The sequence below is a fragment of the Colletotrichum paranaense genome, assembly GCF_030867605.1.
Source record: "Colletotrichum paranaense strain IMI 384185 chromosome Unknown Scaffold_7.1, whole genome shotgun sequence".
Taxonomy (NCBI): domain Eukaryota; kingdom Fungi; phylum Ascomycota; class Sordariomycetes; order Glomerellales; family Glomerellaceae; genus Colletotrichum; species Colletotrichum paranaense.
Window position 1 is genome coordinate 2627134 of NW_026848965.1, and position 22756 is coordinate 2649889.

General features: G+C 54.4%; 7 protein-coding genes across 7 annotated transcripts; 5 read left to right on the forward strand and 2 right to left on the reverse strand.

Moving 5' to 3' along the window:
- Positions 1 to 1481: 1481 nt before the first annotated feature.
- CPAR01_09741 (uncharacterized protein) lies at positions 1482 to 2972 on the reverse strand (the record flags this gene model as incomplete). The annotated part of the gene is made up of 4 exons (XM_060494005.1): positions 1482 to 1655; positions 1712 to 2474; positions 2532 to 2712; positions 2780 to 2972. 4 exons carry the CDS (start codon positions 2970 to 2972, stop codon positions 1482 to 1484), a joined length of 1311 nt encoding a protein of 436 aa, XP_060348135.1.
- A 786-nt stretch (positions 2973 to 3758) lies between these two features.
- CPAR01_09742 (RNA recognition domain-containing protein) lies at positions 3759 to 4860 on the forward strand (the record flags this gene model as incomplete). Its single annotated transcript, XM_060494006.1, has 4 exons — positions 3759 to 3807; positions 3858 to 3983; positions 4045 to 4172; positions 4216 to 4860. The coding sequence occupies 4 exons, from the start codon at positions 3759 to 3761 to the stop codon at positions 4858 to 4860; spliced, it is 948 nt and encodes a 315-aa protein (XP_060348136.1).
- Positions 4861 to 6037: 1177 nt separating this feature from the next.
- On the forward strand, positions 6038 to 6356 carry CPAR01_09743 (uncharacterized protein; the record flags this gene model as incomplete). Its single annotated transcript, XM_060494007.1, has 3 exons — positions 6038 to 6110; positions 6216 to 6283; positions 6333 to 6356. Coding segments are annotated over 3 exons (165 nt in total), but the record flags the coding sequence as incomplete, so codon positions are not given.
- A 4301-nt stretch (positions 6357 to 10657) lies between these two features.
- CPAR01_09744 (uncharacterized protein) lies at positions 10658 to 10918 on the forward strand (the record flags this gene model as incomplete). Its single annotated transcript, XM_060494008.1, has 1 exon — positions 10658 to 10918. One exon carries the CDS (start codon positions 10658 to 10660, stop codon positions 10916 to 10918), a length of 261 nt encoding a protein of 86 aa, XP_060348138.1.
- A 1253-nt stretch (positions 10919 to 12171) lies between these two features.
- Positions 12172 to 14480, forward strand: CPAR01_09745 (uncharacterized protein; the record flags this gene model as incomplete). Its single annotated transcript, XM_060494009.1, has 3 exons — positions 12172 to 14128; positions 14183 to 14321; positions 14384 to 14480. 3 exons carry the CDS (start codon positions 12172 to 12174, stop codon positions 14478 to 14480), a joined length of 2193 nt encoding a protein of 730 aa, XP_060348139.1.
- An 851-nt stretch (positions 14481 to 15331) lies between these two features.
- Positions 15332 to 16284, reverse strand: CPAR01_09746 (proteasome subunit beta type-7; the record flags this gene model as incomplete). Its single annotated transcript, XM_060494010.1, has 2 exons — positions 15332 to 16018; positions 16159 to 16284. 2 exons carry the CDS (start codon positions 16282 to 16284, stop codon positions 15332 to 15334), a joined length of 813 nt encoding a protein of 270 aa, XP_060348140.1.
- An 892-nt stretch (positions 16285 to 17176) lies between these two features.
- On the forward strand, positions 17177 to 22137 carry CPAR01_09747 (uncharacterized protein; the record flags this gene model as incomplete). Its single annotated transcript, XM_060494011.1, has 3 exons — positions 17177 to 17269; positions 17345 to 17999; positions 18053 to 22137. The coding sequence occupies 3 exons, from the start codon at positions 17177 to 17179 to the stop codon at positions 22135 to 22137; spliced, it is 4833 nt and encodes a 1610-aa protein (XP_060348141.1).
- Between the last annotated feature and the right edge of the window lie 619 nt (positions 22138 to 22756).

The following is a 22756-nucleotide window of genomic DNA, read 5'->3' on the forward strand; positions in this document are numbered from 1 at the left end:
TAGCCCGTTTGATAGAAAGCATACAGTATTCTGGAAACGTATCGTAGCATAATCCTGAGGGCCACCGTTACAATGATGGGCGGTAGGCTTTTAAGCTATTCCACGTTCAAAACCACAGGGTCTGCTTCCCGTTTTCATATCTAGATAGGAACAATGCGTAGTGGATGAACCATCATACTCAAAAGGTAATCTCCTCTCGACTTAACGGGCGGCAGTAGACCTGTAGCAAACACTTTCGGTATATCACGTGGGTGCCTACTGCCTCCTGCCGTCAAATTCCCGTAGACTCCACGGAACCATGAACACACGAGAACGAATCACTACATCGGGAAGCCCATATAGGTCCCGTCGATTCTAATTCCGTCACCAACGGCAGCAGGCGCCTCACAGGCCTGTGAGGTCAGGTCAAACTGCCGTTTGGCGGGATGGTTACGGGCGAGCCTCGTCGACTGGCTTAGCCTACACTAGGTTCCAGGTTCGAGTCCCAGCATGAGCACCAGAGATGTAGCCCCCGTTCGCCACCGGGGGGGTGAACTCTTTTGACTTCTCCAGCCTTTTTTTTTCTTCTTCTCTTTCCCTCTCTCCCAATACACGGGAATACACGAGTGTGGGGTGGGCTATATGCCGATTCACCTCGGAAAATCTCAATAACAGCAAGAAAGGGAAAGTTGCCCAGAAGACAAAGATATTCGTAACCCAATGCTAAGAGCAGATTTACCGGGCTGTAGCTTGTGGGTTCGAATCCCACAGGTGCCTTCTTTTTTCTTTCTTCCTGGTACTGTTTGAGGCTCCTTTAAGCCCCCTTTTTTACTTGGTCATTCTTGCAAGCTGCCATATCTCTCTCTCAGCGTTTCTTGTGAAGCGCCTTCTTGTCCTTGCCTTTGGCGCAAAACTGGGTATGGGCCCTAGAAGTCACGATGATATGCGGCCTTTATAATTTCGGAGATCGGGAACGCATGGATGGCTTATCACACAGCCCATGGTCTGAACCAGGAGAAAGCAGAACGGGGGTGCGTACGTATTTGGAAGATACTCGAATCTCACAGAACATGCAACATTCCCATATCGCAAGACTCATTTTGCCAGTTGAGGTCATGTTTGATGGGCAAATGATGAATTTCAATTCTCCATGGAGTAGTCTTGCAAAGGCCTAAAGTCACGTACACACATCGTTTTGAACATACAAATCTTAGTACAAGCTGACATCGTTGCTCGAAATGGCTCAGAATTGTCCGAGAACATATTCGTATATCAAAAAGGCTACAGTGATCGGTACAAGATATATTTACAGATAGGCATGGCAAGTGAAGGAAGACTGGTGGACGCATAAACTCCAATGGCACATTTGATATTTATGTATTGATTGAAACGATGAAGCCTTCTTTACCAAGCCACCCAAACTCCACTTTTGATGCACAGCGTACGGAAATATTCCACCACATATTGACTACTTACAATACCAGGTCTTCCATCTCTTTAATCTACATATCCTTGGAGCGCATCTTCTTGAGACGCAGTCCACCCTCAAAGACACCGCGGTCAACAGCAGCGGCGACGGTAAGAGTGCCGCCAATGATGGCACAAAGGCCGGTCAAGAAACCAGTGAATGTCTTGGCGCGCTCTTCGCGGTTGATGACCTTCATAGGAGAAATATCCTGGACACGTTCGTGTGAGTGAAGGAGGTCGAGGACGCGGGTATGGAGGAACTTACGTAGGAAAAGAAGACTCCCGGGATACCGCCACGAGAGTGGAGGCGTTCCTGGTGTCCTTCGGCAGAGTCATCGCCACCAGCCAAGCTGCGCTTATGGCTCGTGACGGAGTATTGGTGAGTCTCGACGCTGCCATCACTTCCCTGGCCAAGAAGACCGAGGCCAGAGTTCTCCTCCTCGGGGTTGGATCCCTTCTGCCAGTTGAGAGCGAGGTAGGAGGTAGGCACGATCTTGACAAAGTACATGAAATTGTAGTTGGGATCGTTGGTCTCCTGGTGGGTGTTGTCGAGAGGGTTACCGTGGTGGTTCGTCCACGCAGCGGCGCGCTTGCCCATCTTCTTGGTAACGGTGTCAGGCAGCTGGGGGCCGAAGCGCAGGGAGTGAACAGTGTGAGTGAAGTCGTGCTGGGCATCGGAGGGGGTGTCCCAGTAGTTCTTGAGGTCGTGGACGTGCATGTTTCCGTTGCTAAAACTGCGGCCAGGGGCAAGGTGGAAGTTTCCGACGACCTTGTTGACGCGCAGGTTACCCTCAATACGGCAGCCCTCCTGGCGCTGCTCCTCCAATCGCTCGGCGTAGTGCTCGCGTGTGCACTGCTCGACGTTCTCGCCCTTACCGAAAGCCCACGAAGCCTGCGCGTACGCCTCCCTGACTTCCTCGCAGGTGTTGCAGCATCCGGCCTTTTGCGCGTTCGCGGGTGACGGGGCGCCATAACAGGGGCCGCAGTAGTTGGGATCCAGGTGCTCAGCAGCCTCATCACGAGAGTGACTGGCGGAAGGTGTTAGAGAAAGCTCCCCGGCAGAAGCGACATTTGCGGCAACTTACAGATCCAGGGCCTTGATGTCAATGACACCACCACCCTCCTTCTGGGGACGAAGGCGAACCTTGTTGATACCGTGCTGAACGCCGTGCTGTTGCTCGCCAGAAACATCCATGACGTCCAGGGTGAGGAGCTCGCAGGGCATCTTGGGGAAAGTCATGTTGAGATGGATCTCCATGCGCTCGCCTGTTACCGGGTACATATTAGCTCCTTCTGCCTGTACAGAATAGGAGAGACTGCCAGGGCTTCATACCTCTTCCTTTGTCCACGATCAACTCGGGGTGGATCTCTATCCTCCGGTAGTCAACCCATTCTCCCCAGGCCAGCCAAAAGACTACGATCAGCGACACGATAGTGACAATTCCACCAGACGTTGTGCGGATGCGTGCTTCGTCGACTGTCTTTGTGAAGGCGTCGAGCCTTGTGAATCTCGATTTTGCCGGCATGGTGAGTTCGGGAGGAGGAGTGTGTTATCAAGAGCTGTCGACCTCTATCGCGAGTTTGGGGTAGCCTCGTAAGCGTTGTGGGAAGAATCAACGGGAGTAGGCCAAAAGTCGTACTTTCGCAACAATGCGCCAAGCAGAATAACGCTGAAAGGAGTGGCGGAGAGGTAAAAGGTGATATCAGGAAGTGAGAGACCCCGCCTGAACCATGAGAAGAGAAGGTCGACGCGAGAAAGTCGAGTTGGAAGCAAGGTAGGAGGATTGGATCTCACAAAGCCTTGGGAGTTGCGCAAATCCAAAGTAAAGTAGAGGCCACCTTCACTCGTTTTCTGGCCACGCAGCCCGTCCACGGTCCAGCTCTCAATTGCGCTAAAGGTGCATCTTGTCAGGGGTCTCGCACGGGGCGGGCGGGTCCGGGTCCCTGGGTAATTGTCGGCCGTTGGCCAATGGAAGATGCCGTTAGACCACTAGAAGCAATCCAGAATCAGATGGCTCGTGCTTAAGCTGCGCGGCTCCCGTCCCCACTGTAAAATCCCAGCCTGGTAGTCAAGGCTGGAGAATGCAGTGCTTTCTGATCCAAAAGGCAACCTCCAAGAAATCATCACCGTTGCGCCGTCCTTCGACTGAATCAAATTGATACCCACGACACTTTGAATCGAGGAATCGATACCGAAAGAAGAGAACGCTGCGAATTTTTCAACGAACGCGATACCCAACGTCCCTTTGACCGCCTTGGCGAGCGCGTACTGAGCGAGTCTTGTGTGCCGACCATCGCACCTTCATACCGTGATGTCGAAGCCGCCTTCCAGAGTTGTCTTCGTGGGCAATATCCCCTATGGTAGGAACTACTCTTCCACAAGACTCTATGTATCTAACCAATTGTCCTAGGCCTTTCCGAGGAGCAGATCAGCGACATCTTCAGCAGCGCCGGCAAGGTCCTCAACTTCCGCCTAGTCTACGACCGCGAGACCGGACGGCCCAAGGGTTTCGGCTTTGCAGAATATCCAGACAATGGTATTTCTCAGAAGAACCCTACTGCTCTTAGAATCTAGACTTGACTGACTATGCGGCGCAGACTCCGCAGCGTCGGCTGTCCGCAACCTGAACGACTATGAGATTATGGGAAGGAAACTTAGGGTCGACTTTTCCAACGAGGGCGGCAGTGACGACAACAATGATAGCCACGGACACGTACGTATAGAGGTACAGCCCGGCATTTGAAGTTGGAATCTGACAATGGAAACAGGGCCGAGATGGCGGCAACCCCTCCCACGCCTCGAACGGATACAACCCTGTCGCGCCGCCGATGCAATCGAGTACGCTGCCTCCTCTCCCAGCCGGCAAGGAGCTCCCCCCGAACGTCACAGCAACCGACGCCATCTCACGGACTCTCAACACCCTTCCCCCCTCTCAACTCCTCGATATCCTCACACAGATGAAGGCGCTGGCCTCTACCGACCCCGCCAGGGCGACGGAACTTCTCCAGCAGGCACCGCAACTGGCATACGCCGTCTTCCAGGCTCTCCTGCTCATGGGTCTGGTGTCTCCCGAGGCGATCCACTCCGTCATCGAGCCTGGCGGCGCGCCCCCGGCGCCCCCACCGCAGGCCGCGCCGATCGGTTACCCGCCACAGCCCACCCCCGGCTTCCCGCCGGTCCCCGTGATGGGAGCTAACAACACCCCGCCTGTCGCCGGCACGCCGTACGCGCCTCCCCCGCAGCAAGCTCCCTATGGCGTACCCCCGCCAGTTGCTGCACCTCTGGGTCAAGACCCCGACGCTCTCATGCGGCAGGTTATGGAACTGCCGATGGAGACGATCAACATGCTCCCCGAGGCAGAGAGACAACAGATCCTGGCGCTCCGCGCAAGCTTTGGTGGACAAAGGCGATGAGCATGGTATACTTGCCCTGGTGCATGTGCGAGCTGTGGTGTTCAGCTTACGAGCTTGACATCGCTTGGAGCAACCCAGGACTACTATTTTTGGGCAGACACGTCACTCTGATCGATGGTAAAGACTTGAGATTGAGAAGATGCGGGGCCCCCCCCACGTCCACAGCTTCTATACTAACTCCGAACATCCGACCTGGCTCATGGTAACGAAACGGAACCTTGCGGATGGTTGCTTCGTGAGCAAAGAGGCTCATACGAAGCTATTCTTAGAGGAAAGCTACCCTTGGAGGGACCAGATGAGGGGCTCAATGGGGTCTTTGCCAGATAATTGCCCCTCCAACAACCTCCTTAACCACTCTACTTTACTCATCCAAATCATCACAAAACGACTTTCTACCGATTGTTTAACATCTGAGCCTCGGTAGGGCCTGAAAAAACACGGGCGTGTGGGGAGGCCGGAAGGTGGCGTTGAATGATGGATGGCGTATTTTTTGAGAGCTGCGCCTCGATTCGCAGCAGTGGCGGGGCCGAAAGGTCTTTTTTGTGTTTTCTAGCAACCAAGTTTTTCTTCTCCTAGAGTGCGGACGAGGCAGATCACGAGGAACAAAAAAAAACCAACGCGGCCAAGTCTAAATATACCACACTTTACACTCGAAAACGAGCTGAGCATCTTGTTCAGCTCAGAGAAAAACTTTATTTACTTTCCGGTGTGCCGTTGACGCAAGCTGGTGGGGGGAGGCGAAAGTTGACGACGAGACCGACCACCTGGCCAACAATGGTTTGCTGCGGCTCATGGAAAACGCGATGTGAAGGATAGGTAGGACAATTATAGCACATCTTTGCCACGACCTTTAGCTGTAGAACAAACAAGATCACTTTTGTAAACGGTTTCAATTCATTGCCGTCCATCCGTCTTAGACGGCGTGTGGCTTTGATACTCTTTGCAAGATGAGATAAGAGATATATACCAAAAAAAATAAAAAATAAATAAATAAAATAGATACCGGGACAATGTTTTTTCTTAGGGGGGGAGTGGTGTATCTGATACCGACAAGCAACTCTAAATGGCAAAGAAAGATGCCCTGTAAGGCGACTGGAGAAGCTGGGTTTCAAAATGCCTACAGAAACAGGTTTCTACTGATAGGACAAGTTTACTGCATATTCGTACGGGTATAGAATGCTGGGGGAGCAGCACTCCGCGGCGGACAGGATTTGGCCGTGATGGGACTGAGTTTTGTCTGCAGAGAGTAAGTACTTTACTCAAGATATCTCATGCATCGCATCCGGTCTTCCTGACCCTGGCAGAGGTATATGCCGGGGCCTAGCGAGGAGGGTTTTACATCAGACATTGGATAGCGAGTATCCTCAACTTCCCAAGTTCTCATTCGCCGCCGCCCGCCGCCACGTACATGGCTGCACTCAAGGTGACGGGAGAAGGGGGGGGGGAGGGGTGATATCATGTTTCTGTGGCAGTTATCACTATGCGCGCCACAGTGAGTCGTGACCAGACGAGAGAACTTCATGCGGCCAAGGAAGAGAGACTTGCTTTGTGTACTGTGATATGGGGTGCGATTCGGTGGGATGAATCGGCAGCTGTAACCGGGGGCCCATCCTTTCAAAATCATGTGGCTTGGTCACCTTGGCCGGAATGGTGGGAGTTGGCAAGCGAAAAAAAAAAGATGGGACGAGATATGCTGAAGTTTGAACAATGTTGGACGGAATTGCAGTGAAGTTCTAGACCTCCCCTAACGATTAACGACGTCCATCGCTAGAACTTTAGTTCGCCACTTCAACACCACCCGCCGCATCGCGGCCGTGTTCGATGCGGTACACGAGCCACGCGAGCAGTCAACCCTCGTATTGGAAAAAAGAGTGTCCAATAAATGTGGTGCTCTGTGGGTGGCCCCACTCGTGCTTCTGAGTCGGGAGCGAAACAAGCCACTTGTCTCACAGAAGCTAGAAGCCCATCGGGAGGGTAACGTCGTTCCTGAATCTTTTGCACTTTGCATGCAGGGGATTGTGGAGGAGGACGGAGAAGAAGGAAAAAAAAAAATGGGGGAGGAGGAGTTCTTTTTGTCAGAGAATGTCAATGGGCAGAACATCCGAGTCCGTAGTGAATGCGCCGTAGGAGCTGTGTCTCCCTATGCATTCGTGCCACACTCTTGTGTGGGAAAAGGAGGAGAAAATTGACCTTTCAGAAAAGGAATGATTTTTTTTTTACTCACATGGCGGAAGCTGCAAGTTGGGGGAGTCTTCGCGTTCTATCATTGGTCGCGTCCACATAAACCGTTAAAATGGGTTCATCTGAGGGCACCCCAAGTGCAACGAATGAACGAACGACAGAGGCACCGACAGAAGGGATGATGGCCGCAGGCTGAAACGACCTGACAGGTTGTTATACATACACGGTATAGTACCGTAAGTCTGATGGTTGTTGAAAGTTGTCAGTGACATTGAGTTGTGAATGACGAGCATGGATACAGCCGAAACCCCGGATACTCAGGTAGAGACCGCGGCTGGCAATGATGGGACCGCGCATCTTTGCGTATTCTTCGCATCTTTTGCAGAGGTCGCCGTCAACTGAAGTGTGCTCGGTAATTGGTGCATCGTCACGGCTGCTTTTGGGTGTTTGTTGACGCGGCCTCCAGGATCGACGTGGGAGTGAGCCGCCGTGTAATTTCCCCAGCCGAAAGAAGGTTGAGTTTTGTAAATTTCCCGTCCTTGAATTGGCAGTCCATGCAGGTCATATGTTGGCAGAGAAATTTTCGAGGTGTAATCCTCCGTGACTCCGTACCGTCTTGGGCAGTCTTCCTTCTTGATTCTTGCCGGGGAAACAAAAAAGAAGGGTCCCGGACCATGCCCCATAGACCATAGGAAGGCTATTGGCAATTGCAGCGGCACTGCATGTTGCAACGTCGCACTAATAAGGTTGTATGTATCCATAGGAAGAAGGTCGTAATGAGCGCGGTCCCTAAATGGCACATGTCTTACCTGCTGTAAGGTACTCCGTACGGATAGGTACCAATATCGAGTACCAAAGTAGACGAGAAAGCAATTCAAAAGTTCAAAAGAAGGTTTTCCGACGATGCTTCGTACTCTGTTGGGTCATGGGATGAGCCAATGAAACGCGGGGATGACTTCCCAATCCAGGGGCATCACGCTGCAGAGAGCGGGAAGCGAAATAATTAGAGCCCCCTCGGAGTGGAGGAAAAAGGAGGGCAGGCGACAGGCGGGACATGTGCCATGTGGGATTCGAGAGAAAATTGGGAGGGAAATATATGATGCCGACAGGCTTCGAGCGGATATGAGAGGGGATGCTGTCGTCCGTGAGGCCATCGTCGATTCGTCATGTGCGACCTATTGGTTTCTACTTTGATTGTTTATGTTGTTCTGGACCGTCGCTCCGTGGCATGTGGCTCCGTTTCTTGGGGGGGAATTGCCAATTGGTCTATTTTGGCGTCCGTTCCTTTGTTGTTGATGGGGCTGCTTGCTGGGAAGTTGCTGCTCAAGCCCTTCCAGCATCCAGGTTGAACCGTCAAAGACCCAAGGGTGCGTTCCATTGGGGGTTCTCCCGCTGACGAGTGATTCGCGAGTGGACGGGACCGACGATCAAGACGACACATCGCCATGTCTAGTTGATGGAGGATGCTCCGTAGCAGCTCCGTAAATCTAGAGCTGGCGTCCGTTAGTGTAAACGGTTAGGCAGGGTAGGTGGAAAGGTACTGGACGGTGGGCCTTTAGCAGTAAGATAATCTCCATCGTGGACATGGACAGTCGTCGCACAACAACATTTCGCACAGCAACGATGCGGATAGCTGTTTGTGCATAACAGCGCCCGGCCGCCTTGGTAAGGTAGGCCGAGAAACAGCAGGGAAGAGGTGTTGGAGAGGAAGAGAAGAACAGAGTTGTGTGGTGTTGCGCCAGGCGTTGATCTCTCGATGAATGGTCCAGATTTCTGGCCCAGCGTGTTCTAGCCTGGGTCTTCGCCCGTGTTAGTGCAGCGACAATGTTACTAAAGTTAGGTCTCCTGGCCATCCGCTAATAAGGAAATGGAATGGAATGACGAGAAACGCACTTCAGTCCGGGGCAGCGTGCGGATACCTCGTATGCACTATTCCCTCCCCTCTAGCTACCTAGCATAGTGCTCAGTGCGTGAGTGCCTTAGTAAAGCCCGGGCATGGGAAGAGCTCCGTCAGGTTCAGGACAGCTCAGAAGAAAGCTGAGTCGAGGATGCCGCTAGAACGGCTCTTGCTTAGATGGGCAGTGATGAGCGACACCTGAAGCCTGGAGCTTGAGGGAAGAGGCTGTTGCGCTTCCTACGTGCCTATCTGTTAAAGTTCCTCCCATCCCGCCCGGGAATGCCTTAGGTGCTTAAAGTAGGTTGATGGCTGGGCTATTCTGGGCGATTCTTATTGCTGCAGGAACTGTACTCCGTACTCTAAACCGGGAAGAACGAGAAGGAAGCGGCAGTGGAAGCGGGAATGACCGGTGGCAGGGCTGTTACTTCCAGGCTGAAAAGCTGTTGCTTCCCATTCCAACTTCTGGCCAACAGACTCGGGAAGGTACGAACCGAATACCTTACCTGCCAACTCACACCATAGATGATACAAAAAAACCGCGATTCCATGATTATTAGGTAAGGCACCTCAGGTAACCTCTATGTTGAAGAAGGAAAGGCATTCCCTTTGGTCTTTCTTTCTCCGTTCAGTGTGGCAACTGGCGACACGAGATCATCACCTCATACCAAGGTGCCAAAAGGAAGCGCAGCTTCCTTACCGAAGATGGTTGTGTCCTTTGCCGTTATGCATGTCAAAGCAAGCCCACCTGACGTGCTCTACGATCTACACCCACCGCATCTTTCATCATGGCAACGAAGGACGTACATAAACTCATGAAATAAGGTACAGGCAGGTGCAGAGACGAGAGGTACGGGCAAGGCATACACTCCTGCTATGCACCTAGGCGCGGCTCCCACGTTGACCTGAAGATGACTATGCCCTAGACTCTCACGTATGTTGACGACCAAACCGAGCGCGTACCTGACTGAGCATTGAATATCAGCCATACCAAAGGTAGACTCACGTACAGTATACAGTCCCGGGCTGCTGATTGCCACCGAACCTCGGGTCACAATGTCCAAGCCACATGCACAATCGGCGTGAACGTGGTCGTCGACGGTCTAGAAGGAAAACGGAGTGTGGCGCGCTACCTACCTTACGATTTGCTACGGACGACGACGCATTGGCATTAATGAACAAGGTGACAGCGACAGAGAAGAACTGGAGACGTCCCCGTTTCCAGTTGAAGCGCAGGGTCGCAAGAGGTCGCAGGGCCAGCCGCCACAGGGCTTGAAAGGTTGAAGGAGGGGCGTCACGGGCGGAAGTAGAGACCTTGCACCTTGCAGGGCCAGCAAGCAGGGATTAGACGGGGACGAGCGACAAGACAAGAAAAAAGGGGAAATTTGGGTCTTGCTGTTAGTGCATCGTGTTGCTATGCGATGCCATCCAATGACTGTTGTGTACCTGCACCCCAGACAACGCCATCGGCAGACGGCCAGCCATGATTTACAACTGCAGACACTAAGGGGTTTCAATAAGTGATGCTGCTGCTGCTGTACCTTACATAGGTACGAATACCTACATGCCTTGATGTACCTAAGGACTGGGCTGCGTAGAAATGCATATTCTGGCTGCTTATGCGCGTGCAACTTTCACCGGTTGTTCCTGCTGTGTTTCGTGGGCGTCCGCCTGTGATGCCATTCCCTGTTGTTGCCCCTGCTTCCGTGCGGCGTGCCTCGCATGGGGGGCCCTGGCGCCGTCGTGGCTGCGGATACATGTGGTCGTGCTAACTCATCCCTTGAACGTACCGCGGTACGTATCCCTACCCTCTACCGGTCTCGATGCCCGTGCTCCCAAGTGAGAGGCACCCACCTCAGGATTCCCATTCAGGAGCGTTCCTACCGTCTTGAGTATGGGAACGTGAGGTGTCGAATGGAAGGTGCTTTCCATCTTTACGGTACCTTACGGAGCACTGATGTCCCTGTATTAGCGTCGCGTTAGGTGCTAGACTCAACTCAGTCTGTTCCTTGCGTCCCCACGATTGGCCCAATAACACCCTGTCCCAGTTGACAAGTGGAAAGTCACCTCTGAGTCCTCTCCCCTCCCTAGGGCCCCAAAGTGCCCAAGTGCCCGCCCCTCTGGGAATCCAATCCAATCCAATTCAATCCAGCTGCACCATTGCACTATTGCACCACAACCAGTTCCAGCCCGGGGCGACTCAAGTGCATTGCTTCTTTCCCTCTTTCGTCTCCTCGTTCATCCTCTTTCGCTTGCCTCCCCCGGCCGTTTTGGCACCTGCTCATCACCTCCCCCTCGTATCCGATTCTGGGGGGAAACAGAGATCGCTTCCATTCTTTCTTTCCCGCTTCTCGTCTCGCTTCCTCTCTACCTTTTCTCTTTTTCCCCCCCTTCCCTCCTAGGCTTCCCCCTCCCCTCCTCGTGTCCGTGTTCCATCATCTGTTCCTCGCGACAGATCGGGACCAATCCTTAGCACAGGCGTCGAAAGGAACCGTTTTCAGCTGCTCTCGGCCTGAGACCTCTTGCTACTTACCTTACTGAGCACCAAGCACCGGCCGGCCAGTTTGAATAAACCTCAGGTTACCTCAGGTTGTCTCTCGATACCCTCGAATCCTCTTCTTTTTCTTCCAACACTCTTTTCGTCTTTCGACCTTCCCACTTGGCTGCTGCGCCTTCTTTGTTATCCGCCAGACCGCAGTGCCTAAAACGGACGCCCGCCTCCCGCTACCTTAGTGCGTACTGCTTGGATTCTAAGAAAGAATACTCTACCGATCCTCGAACCTGTTTATCCATCTGCAACACCAACTGAAAGGAAAGGCCCCTACGACGACATCCGTTTCCAAAATATTCGACCTCAGATTCCATTTCTGCTTCTTCTTTCGCCCATCTTCGACCCGCATCGAAACTTTCTCCCGTTTTCGAGCGTCTAACCAATCCTGACCTCATTGTTCTCATGCGCGGTTGGTAGCATTCTCGGCAGCCACACCATCAGCCGGCCATCGACCTGTTATTCGACCTCTATGTGGCATCCTCCATTCTAGACTGACGCCATAACCGATCCTTCGGCTAAGACACGACCTGCACCGCCAGGATTCCAACCACCGACCACTTCTTAGGCTCGCCCGACCGTTCATTCTGTCTGTTGTCGATTTCCCCAACGCATACGAGACCTGCAAAACAGCTGCATCGCATTGCATGGGAACTTAAAGTAACACGCGATTCGAAATCGACCGACCATGTCGCCGCAACGCCCAAACTTCATCGACCTTCGGGCGCCCTCGAGCATGTCCAACGTTTCGAGACCTTTGCGATCCCCTAGACTCCACGTCGCAGGCGAGGCACCCCCGGAATTGTCACCTCTCGATGCCTTCGCTCTTCAGAGTCGCCTGTTGGCGAGACAGCTCCAAGCTGCCGCGAGCGGCGAAGGAAGGCGCATGAGCAGACTACCACCTCTGACGACTGAAAGTCCTTTGGTCGTACAGGGCCGATCAGACTACTTTCGCTCTATGTCTAATGATTCAGGATCCGACGAGATGCCACTTCCTGAGCTTCAAAACCCAGGATTGGGACTTAGAACCGAGGTAGAGGACGCCTTCCCGTCTGAGAAAGATCGACCGGTCTCGGTGCACCCTCGAATGAGCCGCATTCCGCCTACTCCCGACGAGAACGAGCCTCTCCCAACGCCCCTGCCCGACATGATGCGTGGACGAGTATTGGATTCGATGGAGGAACACCAGGATGAGACGTACTTTGGCGCAAGAAGAGAGCAGTCCCCTACGCCAATGGAACACCCCACGAACGACTCTCACTTGCAAACCTCGCCTCCACGAAAAGATCATTCACTACCTCTGCTCTCGCCAGCACGGTCACGCGAAAATTCATTAAATGGATCGCCCGGCAAGTCAAAAGGACACTCGTTTGATGGACCTGGCTTGGCTCCTCCGCGACCGAGCTTCACAGCACGATCGGCGACCTCCATGTCTTCTCCCCTCGAAAATACTAGCGACGACATGAGCAACTCTGTTCAATCGTTGCCCCCGCGCAAACTTTCAAGTTGCAGCGCTTATGCGGCGTCAAATGCGTCACCCAACCTGAACCCAGGTCCTTTCCAACGCTCACCTTCCGTGTGCTCCGACGCCTCCATGCCATTACCGCGACCATCCTTCAACTTTTCGAGGCCCATGAGCCGAGCCGGCACACCTGGTTTGGAGACCCCAACGCGTCAGGCCTCATCCGACAGCCAACCGTCATTCATGTTTGCGAATGACGACTCTGCCAATACTCCTGTTAGCATGAACAGCGAGGGCTTCCCCGACCATGTGCACGACGATGGCAAGGCCGCTCCTTCGTACATTTATTCCAAGTACTCACTTCCCCGAGGCAAGATCGTGCAGCGATCTGTTCCTCTCGACCCTCACCCGCAAGCTTCCTTTCAATGGGAGCAGCCCGTGACTGCTCCAAGCAACGTGCAAGCTATCCAACGCGGAGCACCCCCATCTCCGCCAACTCGGCCATCTAGCTCAGCAGAGCCCGATAACCTCAGCTTGGGCAAGCCTTCTTTCGAGCAAGGAAAGCGCAGTCTCGATCGCGGTGGCCCCGCCCCGCAGCCATCCCCCAATCCCAGCCGTCCATCGACCGAGAGCCGGGCTTCAGAGGAGGATTCTCGGGGTCGTGCCCTTGTTTCTCAGGCCCACGATACTGCTGCTCGTGGTCAGACTGCCATGTCAACTACCACCAGTGATTCTAACAGCACTGTCAAGGCGGCTCGCTCATTGGCATCAGGTGCCCCGACAGCTTCAGACATGTCTCCGGAGGATCACCTAGCCAAGGGTATTGAATGCCATGAGAATGGCTCAGTGAAGGAATCCACCTACCATCTTCGCCATGCAGCGAAGGGAGGCAACCCGACAGGTATGCTTCTGTATGCGCTGGCATGCAGACACGGCTGGGGTATGCGGCCCAACCAGCGGGAGGGTGTTGAGTGGCTGCGTAAAGCAGCTGAATGTGCCAGCCTTGAAATCGCTGATGACGAGGACCATGTCAAGGAAGGAAAGTTTGTGGATGCCATGGAGAGAAGAACTCGTAAGGCACAGTTCGCACTCAGCATCTATGAGTTGGGTGTGAGCCATATGAATGGATGGGGCATCGAGCAGGACAAGGCTCTTGCCCTGAGATGCTTTGAGATCGCTGGATGTAAGCTGAGATTGCATGTTCTTGACGGATTCATGAAGCTAATGGTGTGAACAGCTTGGGGCGATGTAGATGCACTGGCCGAAGCAGGCTTTTGCTACGCTCAAGGAGTTGGCTGCAAGAAGAACCTTAAGAAGGCCGCTGGCTTTTATAGACAAGCTGAGGCCAAAGGGATGAACATGGTCGGCAACAGCTGGTATGTTTTACATGTAGCCCTCCAAGGGAACGGAATATTGGTATTGACAAGCGCCATCACAGGATTCACAAGTCAAAGTACAATGACGAAGACAAGCCTGCCAAGAATGCCCGCAGCAAGTCGAGGACGCGCACCATGTTCGGCATTAAGACTGGCTAGCGATGAGTCTTTTTGAAGTTCTTTTTGCGCGGAGCGACTAGCGGCATTTCATGGATCATGACCACTTGCATCAACACATCACCTTCATACCCCGCATCTTCGGAGTTTCGGAAGACTGGCTCTGCGGAGTGCAGCTGTTTTTACTGGGCATTTAAAAACTCAGAGGCTAGGAATTGTGCCATTTTCTGTATTCAACGAGGTCTCAAAAAGTGTGACCTAAGGGAGGGGGGGAATAAGGACGCCTCTCCCTACTTTGTTCTAACAATGTGTGCGAGGGATTTGGGTCCTGGAGAGGCTCTGGGTTTGTGACATAGGGACAAAAAAGTGATGGGTCCTTTCTGCGTGTCCAGACCTTGATCGAACATACCCTTGATTCCTATGTATATACCACTTTTGTCTTTTTTATTCTGGGAGGGAAGCAATGGCTCTCTTCATAGGGTACTTCATGGGGATTCCTTTTGTCATACAAAATGCGTCTGCCTACCCAGTTGCGGTAGTGTAGCCAATGGATCAAATTTTTCGAAATCAAACTGTTGAGCAACCACTTTGAGTTGGCACGAACTGCTAGCAAGGGGTCGAATGGCCGTACTATGTCAGGAGGAATGGATGTTGACCAAAGTCTTGTGGAAGCATCCACAGTCAGCGGCTATCGAAGCCCCTGTTAAGTAAATTATCGATGCTGTTCCATGTCAAAATAGTGATGGGAAGTTGGCACTTTGGGGGGAAACGGTTTGCGTCAGTCTCGTCTATTGCCATCATTGTATTGGTACAGAATCTTCCCGATATGGGAGTACTTCATTTAGCACGTCTTAAGAACCCCCACCTCCAGTTGCCTCGTAAACATCATGCATCTAGGTATCAACCTCCATCGCTTCACCGGCCGGCACCTCCGTTACGCTCACGTAGCGGCCAATCTCGTTCTTCTTGATAATCTTCTCGTTGAGCACGGCCGTGGTGCCCTTCTGGAAGGCGTAGCTCTTGAGCTTAGCGCTACGCTCGTTGGGCTTGACGAAGCCGCGCTTGAGGGTGGTCTTGTCCTTTGTGATGATGGCGACGTCGACGTTGCTTCCGGAGCCGAGATCGTTAAAGATACCGGCCTGGATGGCGTCGCTGGCGAGCTTGACGGCCTCGTCCTGGGTCAGAGACGGCTTCCACTGGGTCTCGAAGACGGACATGGCGGCCAGGGAGCCGGAGCCCATGGTGACGTAGGGGAGCTTGTCGGTGGAACCGTGGGCGTGGACGGTGAAGAGGTGGGTTCCCGTGGGGTCGACGCCGGCGACGACGAGGTAGGCACCAATGTGGCCCTGGTACTGGAAGAGGTGCTGCTTGAGCATGGTCATGCAGGTGACGACGCGGGGCTTGCGGCCCGTGGAGAGGGCGTGGAGCTCGAGGTTGGAGGATATGATTGCCGTGGTGAACTCGGTGTCGGCGGCGGTACCGGCTCCTGCACACCAAATCTGGGGAGCGATGTAGTGCAGCTTTTCGCAGTTCTTGTCGGCGACGATGGGACCGGAAGTTGCTCTTGTATCGGCGGCAATCTAGAGTGCACCTCGCTCTGTTAGCTGCTGCGGTTGAAGGCGAGGGATGCTATCGGGGTGGGAGAGGGGGGGGGGGACCAGGCGAATCCCAAAGGTTGCCATCGTTGCTCAAAGACGTGAATCGAATGGAGGGTACTGACCACAACACCGCCGTCGAATATGCATCCTACGATGGTGGTACCTGTGCTCGTCGCCTTGGGGAGGGGGACACCTCGGGCGTGGAGGGCCGCATTGCGGTTGTAGTTTGAGAAGTCGAAGCCGGGCATCGTTGCTGCTGCCTTATCTGGAAACCCCGGTCGCTATCCTATGTATGTGAGAAACCGTCGAATTCGTTCAAATAGTTTGTGGTCGTCAGTCGTGGCAGTCGAAGTTGGGTCCGAGGAGAAGTCGTCGAGAGATGAGGTGGGGATCGAGTGAGGTTGAAGGTGGACGCGGTAAACGGTAAGGTAGAGCTGGATGACGAGGCTAAAAGCTGCCTTCGATGGTCGTTGCCGCTGTTTGGGGGGGCCTGGGAGCTCCTGCACGCCTGCAAGGCACCCTGACATTCGACGGAGCTTGCCAGAGGCAGCAGTGATTGGACAGAGAGAGCCCCAGATCTGAGCTAAACCGAAGCTCACCGCACGTGACTCGAACATTTGGAGGGATTGGCAGGCGACCGGCCGGGGAACGGGGGGATGGGCCAAGCAAAGAGCTGGGAATTTTTAGGTAGCCATTCCTCAAAAAAAGTCCCAGGCCAAAAGACGAGCAAAAGGTGCAAGATTCTTTTACGCATCTCGACTGGCGCCTGTCTCTCTGCTTTGCACCCAATTGCATCGCGTTTCCACGTGTGGGACGTCATAATACTTATTTCCTTCCAGATTTGAGGCGATTAGCCAGGCTTCATCCAGCTATTTTCCTTCTCTTTATCCCATAGCTGCCGGTTGCGACAGCAGCAACATAGCCAAACCTCGTGGCTCAAGCAACAACACCCCCCAAGCTGAGTGCAGCGCGAAGCACCCTAACAACAGCAAGAAATAGAAGAGGGGCAACAAGAAGACGAAAAAGAAAAGAAGCACAAGGGGAAAACTCTTATCAACAAACGCGACCCCTCCAGCGAATGCGAAGGACCACCCTGACTTACACGTCCTCCCTCCACAAGCCGGTCACGTCGCAACAGTCATGGCTTTCAGCTTCGCGAACCAAGGAAATGCCACGGCCGGAGGAGGAGGAGGACTGACTCAAGGCCCCGAGCTGGAGGTGATCCAGACCGAGGTGAGATCTGGTCACCGACACCGTCGATGCCGCTGTCTTTTGAAAGTTCGAGGCTCACCATGTAAATCTATTCAGGCGCTTGGTTTCAAGTCGATTGCAGGCGACGCGAAGCTCCGACTCACATCCGCCTGGTCCCCGCCGCCCGCCGATACCGCCTCGCTCATCAGCATCGCCTCCCGCCGAGGCCTCGTCGCCGCCGCTGGACCCGACGGTATCACCATCACCTCGACCGACTCCGTGCGCAAGGGCTTTGAGGGTGAAAAGGAAGGCGATTCCGATGTCCGCGCGTTCCAGCCGCAGGGCAAGCTGCCCATGCCTATGAGGGTGTCGCAGCTCGCCTTCAGCGCCGACGAGAACTACCTGATCCTCTCCGCCGAGAGCGGAGGCGGTCTCGCGGTATACGAAGTGGAAAGCCTGCTCCAGGGTGCCACGAAAGCTGCGTTCGAGCTTGCGACGAACGGCGAAACTTTGAGGGCGCTCTTCCCGAACCCCACGACCGAGAAGGCGGAACTGTGTGCCATTGTGACGAACAACGGCAACCTGCACATGGCGAACCTGAAGGAGAGGTCAGTCAGCAATGCTCTGAAAGCACAGGTTAGCTGCATAAGCTGGAGCACAAAAGGAAAGCAGCTGGTGGCGGGCTTGGCGGACGGGACCATTTTCCAAATGACCCCTGAGGGTGAGGCCAAGGGCGAGATCCCGCGGCCATCAAACGTGTCGAATGCTCACGGTAGGTTCTCGAGCTGACGGAACGCGCAACCATGCTGAACTAATTGACTACAGTATCGTCTCTGACTTGGCTGGAAAATCATCTTTTCCTCGCCATCCACACATCAACTTCGGAGTCCCCGCCAAATTCAGTATACCATCTCATTACAAGAAAGCTGCCATCAGATTTCACTTTCCAGAAGCTGAACGACCCCGTCGACCCGTTTGGCGCCGAAAAGCCGCCTCATCACTCAATATTGAGGCTCAAGGAATTCCCTCCCAACCTTTCAGATCTCCTCATCGTGGCATCGACCGTCTCCCCAGACATCGGCCTCCTCAGTAGGGCGAAGTCACCCCTGACTTCTGACCATCCAGTCGACACCGCCGGCGTCTTTACCACAACAGAACTGGCCGATGACTCGAAACGTGCCTCTCTGCCCATGAATGACAGCTATGAGAATACCATCCCCATCGGTGTTGCCCTTGATCTCTCAGCCAAGGACAAGGTGTACAAGCCCTTGCCCGCCGATGAAGAGATTGAAGATTCTCCCGGCCCAGTGCCGGGTTTGTGGGTGCTGAACAATGAGGGTGTACTGAGTTCATGGTGGATTATCTACGAGGACTCCATCAGGCAGGGCACGACATACCCTGGCATGGCCGCGGTTGATACTTCCGCGCCCCCTGCGGGCGCATCCAGCTCGACACCAGCAGCAGCACCGGTGACGGCCCCAGCTTCGAACACATCAGCATTTGGCGCTCCTTCGAGCACCCCGGCCTTCGGTTCGGCATCCGTCTTGGGCTCAGGCCAAAAGGCCTCACCGTTCGGTTCCAGTGGATCCAAGATCCCTACATTTGGTGGCTCATCAGCCCTGGGATCTAAGGCTTCACCATGGGGCGCTGCGACAACGTCTTCCGCCGCTCCCGCCGCTCCCGCAGCCTCTGGATCTACGTTTGGCAGCGGTAGCCCCTTTGGGGGCAGCTCAGCTACATCTGGCTCTCCTTTTGCTCAGGCCTCCGCAACAAAATCAGCGTTCGGCACTGGCGGCTCTTTCGGAAGCCCTTCCGCCACAACTCCAGCTGCAAACAAATCAGCGTTTGGCAGTGCTAGTACCTTTGGGGCCCCTTCCGCTGCTTCATCGGATGCACCCAAGTCGACGTTTGGTAGCGGAAGCGCCTTCGGGACCCCCTCTGCTACGCCATCGGCTGCACCCAAGTCAGCGTTTGGCAGTGGCAGCGCCTTTGGGACACCAGCTGCTTCCTCATCAGGTCCGGCGTTTGGCCAGCCTTCATCAGTCGGTTTTGGTCAGTCGTCGTCGCTTGGACAGAAGTCCTCTCCATGGGCGTCAGGCGGAGCATCTGGTGCGAACACGTCTGCGTCACCGGCGTTCGGCCAGCCTAGTAGTTTCGGAACATCCGAGAATAAGAGTGTGTTCGGCGGTGCATCAGCAGCCAAACCTGCACCTGCGTCTGGGGGATTCTCTAGCTTTGCTAGCTCTGGTGGCTTTGGTTCCCTTGCAAATAAGGGCAACGAGGGTGGTAGTGTTTTCTCCAGCAAGACTTCGTCAAGTCCATTCGGCTCTGGGGGTCAACTGGGCACGGCTTCTAAGGATACCGCGTTCCCTCCCCCGAGCTCGACTGGCCCGGCGACTAGCAATCCCTTCAGCCAGCCTTTCAAGTTGGGAACCACCTTCGAGGCAGATCCCTCTGCCAAGGATGATGATGAGAAGCCTTCTACCCCTGGCGGATCCTCTCTGTTTGGCAGCAACTTCGGCTCTGCACTGGGAAGCGCCGTGACGAAGACTCCTCCTAAGGAAACGACCACAGAATCGAACGAAGAAACACCGAAGCCCAAATCGGTCTTCAGCCTTGGCCAATCCACAACGCCGAAAGAGACTCCAGCGCCTTCCAAATTTGGTTTCCCACCGACTTCAACATCAGCCCCCAAAAGCGGCTTGTTTGGATTCCCTTCTCAGCCAGCGACTGGAGGTTTGTTTGGTTCTGCGAAGCCGTCAGAGAAGACACCAGAGGTCAAGACCGAGTCCAGCACTCCTCTTCCCCCTGATACGACTAGCAAAAACTCATATCCTCTTGGTGATTCCTCGTCTTCTTCGGGCACCGGAAATGTTCCTTCAGACAGTGGAAGTAAGGCTTCACCTCAAGTGGACAATGCGCCTCTGCCTCCCGATTTCCTCACTACGCCAAAGGCAACGTCAACGAAGGCAGCCAGCGCTGCTCCGCTACCGCCTGATTTCCTCAAGCCTTCAAAGCCACAGGGAAGCACTACTCCGGCCGACGAAGCTCCTCTCCCACCCGACTTCCTCACGCCCAAGCCTGGCAAGACCGCAGTGTCTGCCACGCCTTCGGCGGCGCTTCATTTGCCAGCAGACGACCAGTCCTCGCCCGAGGAGCTTGAACGGCCGAAATCTACTGCACCTGCTGCGGCTCCGGACTTCCTCAAGATGCCCAAGCAATCTTTGTCGTCGGCAACGTGGTCGTCTACCCCTCAGAACACGACACCTGCAGTAGACGATGCTCCGTTGCCGCCAGACTTCCTCACTAAGCCCAAGGAGCCTGTCTTCCCCTCCATTCCGACTGTGCCTGATAGTGAGCATGACACCGATCTTGAGGATGAGGACGACGATGATGAGTCTGAGGGCAGCGGCGTCATTGTCTCCAAGGATCAAAGCCCATCCGTGACGGCGATGACCCCTACGGCGGGCATGACCCCGCAAAGCTCGTTCGGTGGTGTTAGTAGCAGCACCTACTCCGTTCCACGGACGGAGGAAGAGAGACCGCGGGCATCGTTGTTTGGTGACCTGAGCCGCAATGCTCCCATGTTCCCCCGACCGTCCCAAACCAGCCCTCGCTCTCCCAGCCCAGTCCGTGGCGCTGTGCCAGGCCGCATCATGCGCCAGGAGTCTGCTCGTTCGGTTAGTGCCCCGGGCATGGCATCTCAGATTCTTGCAGCCCAGAAAAAGCAGCCTTCGCAGATGGGGTCATCCATTGTCGGGAACAAATCCAACGATGATCACTTCATTGCTCAGCAAAGACTTGCGCGCCAAAGGCGGCAGGCCGAAGAGACCAGGGCGCTGGAAGACGAGGAGGATGATGAGATTCAGAAGATTCTTGCTTCCAAGATCGAGCCCACACTAAAGCTTGATGACTTCATCGCCCACTCAAACGTTGTGCCGTCAGCCAAGGAGACCATCCCGGCCCAGGTGGAGGCAGTGTATCGCGACATTAACTCGATGATCGACACCCTTGGTCTGAATGCTCGCTCTCTTGCCAGCTTTCTCATGGGGCACGACATCGGATTCAAGGCCGGGGGTCGACGCAAGCAAGATCTCGAGAACCCAGACAGTTGGGTTCTCTGCGAGATTGATGAGCTCGGAGAAGTCGTTGATAGATCTTTGGCTCAGGACCTCGAGGATGGTCGTGTTCACGACGTTGAAGAGAAGCTTGAGGCGTGCAACGAGCTCGCCCGCGAAATGTCTCGCCTCCGATCAAAGCAAGATGATCTTAAGAAGATCATTATGGTGAAGACGGACCCCGACCAAGCCGACATCAGCCGCTCTCTGCCTCTGAGTACCGAGCAGGCAAGTCAGCAGAACGAGCTGCGTCGCGAATACACAAACTTCACCAAGCTTCTCGCCGAAGCCGAGGAGGCCTTGACGATCCTGAAGACCAGAATCGCCGCCGCGAACAGCGCATCTGGAAAAGGCACCTCCAACATGCCTACCGTCGAGGCCGTCATGCGGACCATTGGCAAGATGACCAGCATGGTGGAGAAGCGATCCGGCGATATCGACGTCCTCGAGAACCAGATGCGCAAGCTCCGCTTCTCGTCGGTCAACAGCCGCGAGGGCTCCCCGATGGTCACGCCCCAGAGGAACAGCCGCTCCATCCTCTTCTCGCCCGAGCGATCTGCCGTGATGGCGTCGCCCGGAACCCTGCGTAACTCCATGGTGTCCTCCGTGGCCTCGTACGGCGGCCGCGGCGGCACGGGCACGCCTCCGCGCAAGAAGCTGAGCGGGTTCAGCGGGGAGGAGAAGTCGGAGTTGATGGCGAAGCGGGCCAAGCGCCAGGCTGTGCTGAACAAGCTCAAGGCTAATGTCGAGAGGGCGGGCGTGAGCGCGTGGGCGATGGAGGATATTGAATGATGGATTCTGTGGTAAAGGGTGCTGAGGCTGGTGAGTCTTTGTTGGCCCCCATTCCACGGGGTTTAGGAGTTTCGGAATGCAACACGGGGCATATGGAATAGTGAAGCGGAGATAGTGTATGGCATAATGTACAAAAATCAAACATTCATACTAGAGCTGTGTTGAAGATTGTGACTTGCATGAGTTGGTTTTTGGGCTGGAAGGCATCACCTTTATATGACGTGACCCGTCGGTTCATGCCCACTTTCACCTTGGGCCAGTTCCTTAAACGACCCTTCTTTTCTCTCTCGTCTTTCTAAGGTCAATGTCGAGTTCTTTTTGGAAAGTCCCATCGGTATAATGTCGTGTCGTACCTAACGTAGACATGAATGGTGGATAAGCCGCTTGCGCATGCGTGTCGACATGTCTCATGATGTTCAGCTTCCACGTTCTCGTGTATCCACCTAGGTCTTTTCCGTTTTACGTTTCTCCCCTGCAATCCAATGTCAATCAAAATGTGTGCAACACACAGGCGAGTCTCCGTTGCGTTGAATCGGAGTAAGTTGGAACCAATCTGGCGACAAAGTGCAAGCCAGGCGGAGATGTTCGGAAGGTCACCTCCCCTCGGTCGGAGGCCCCC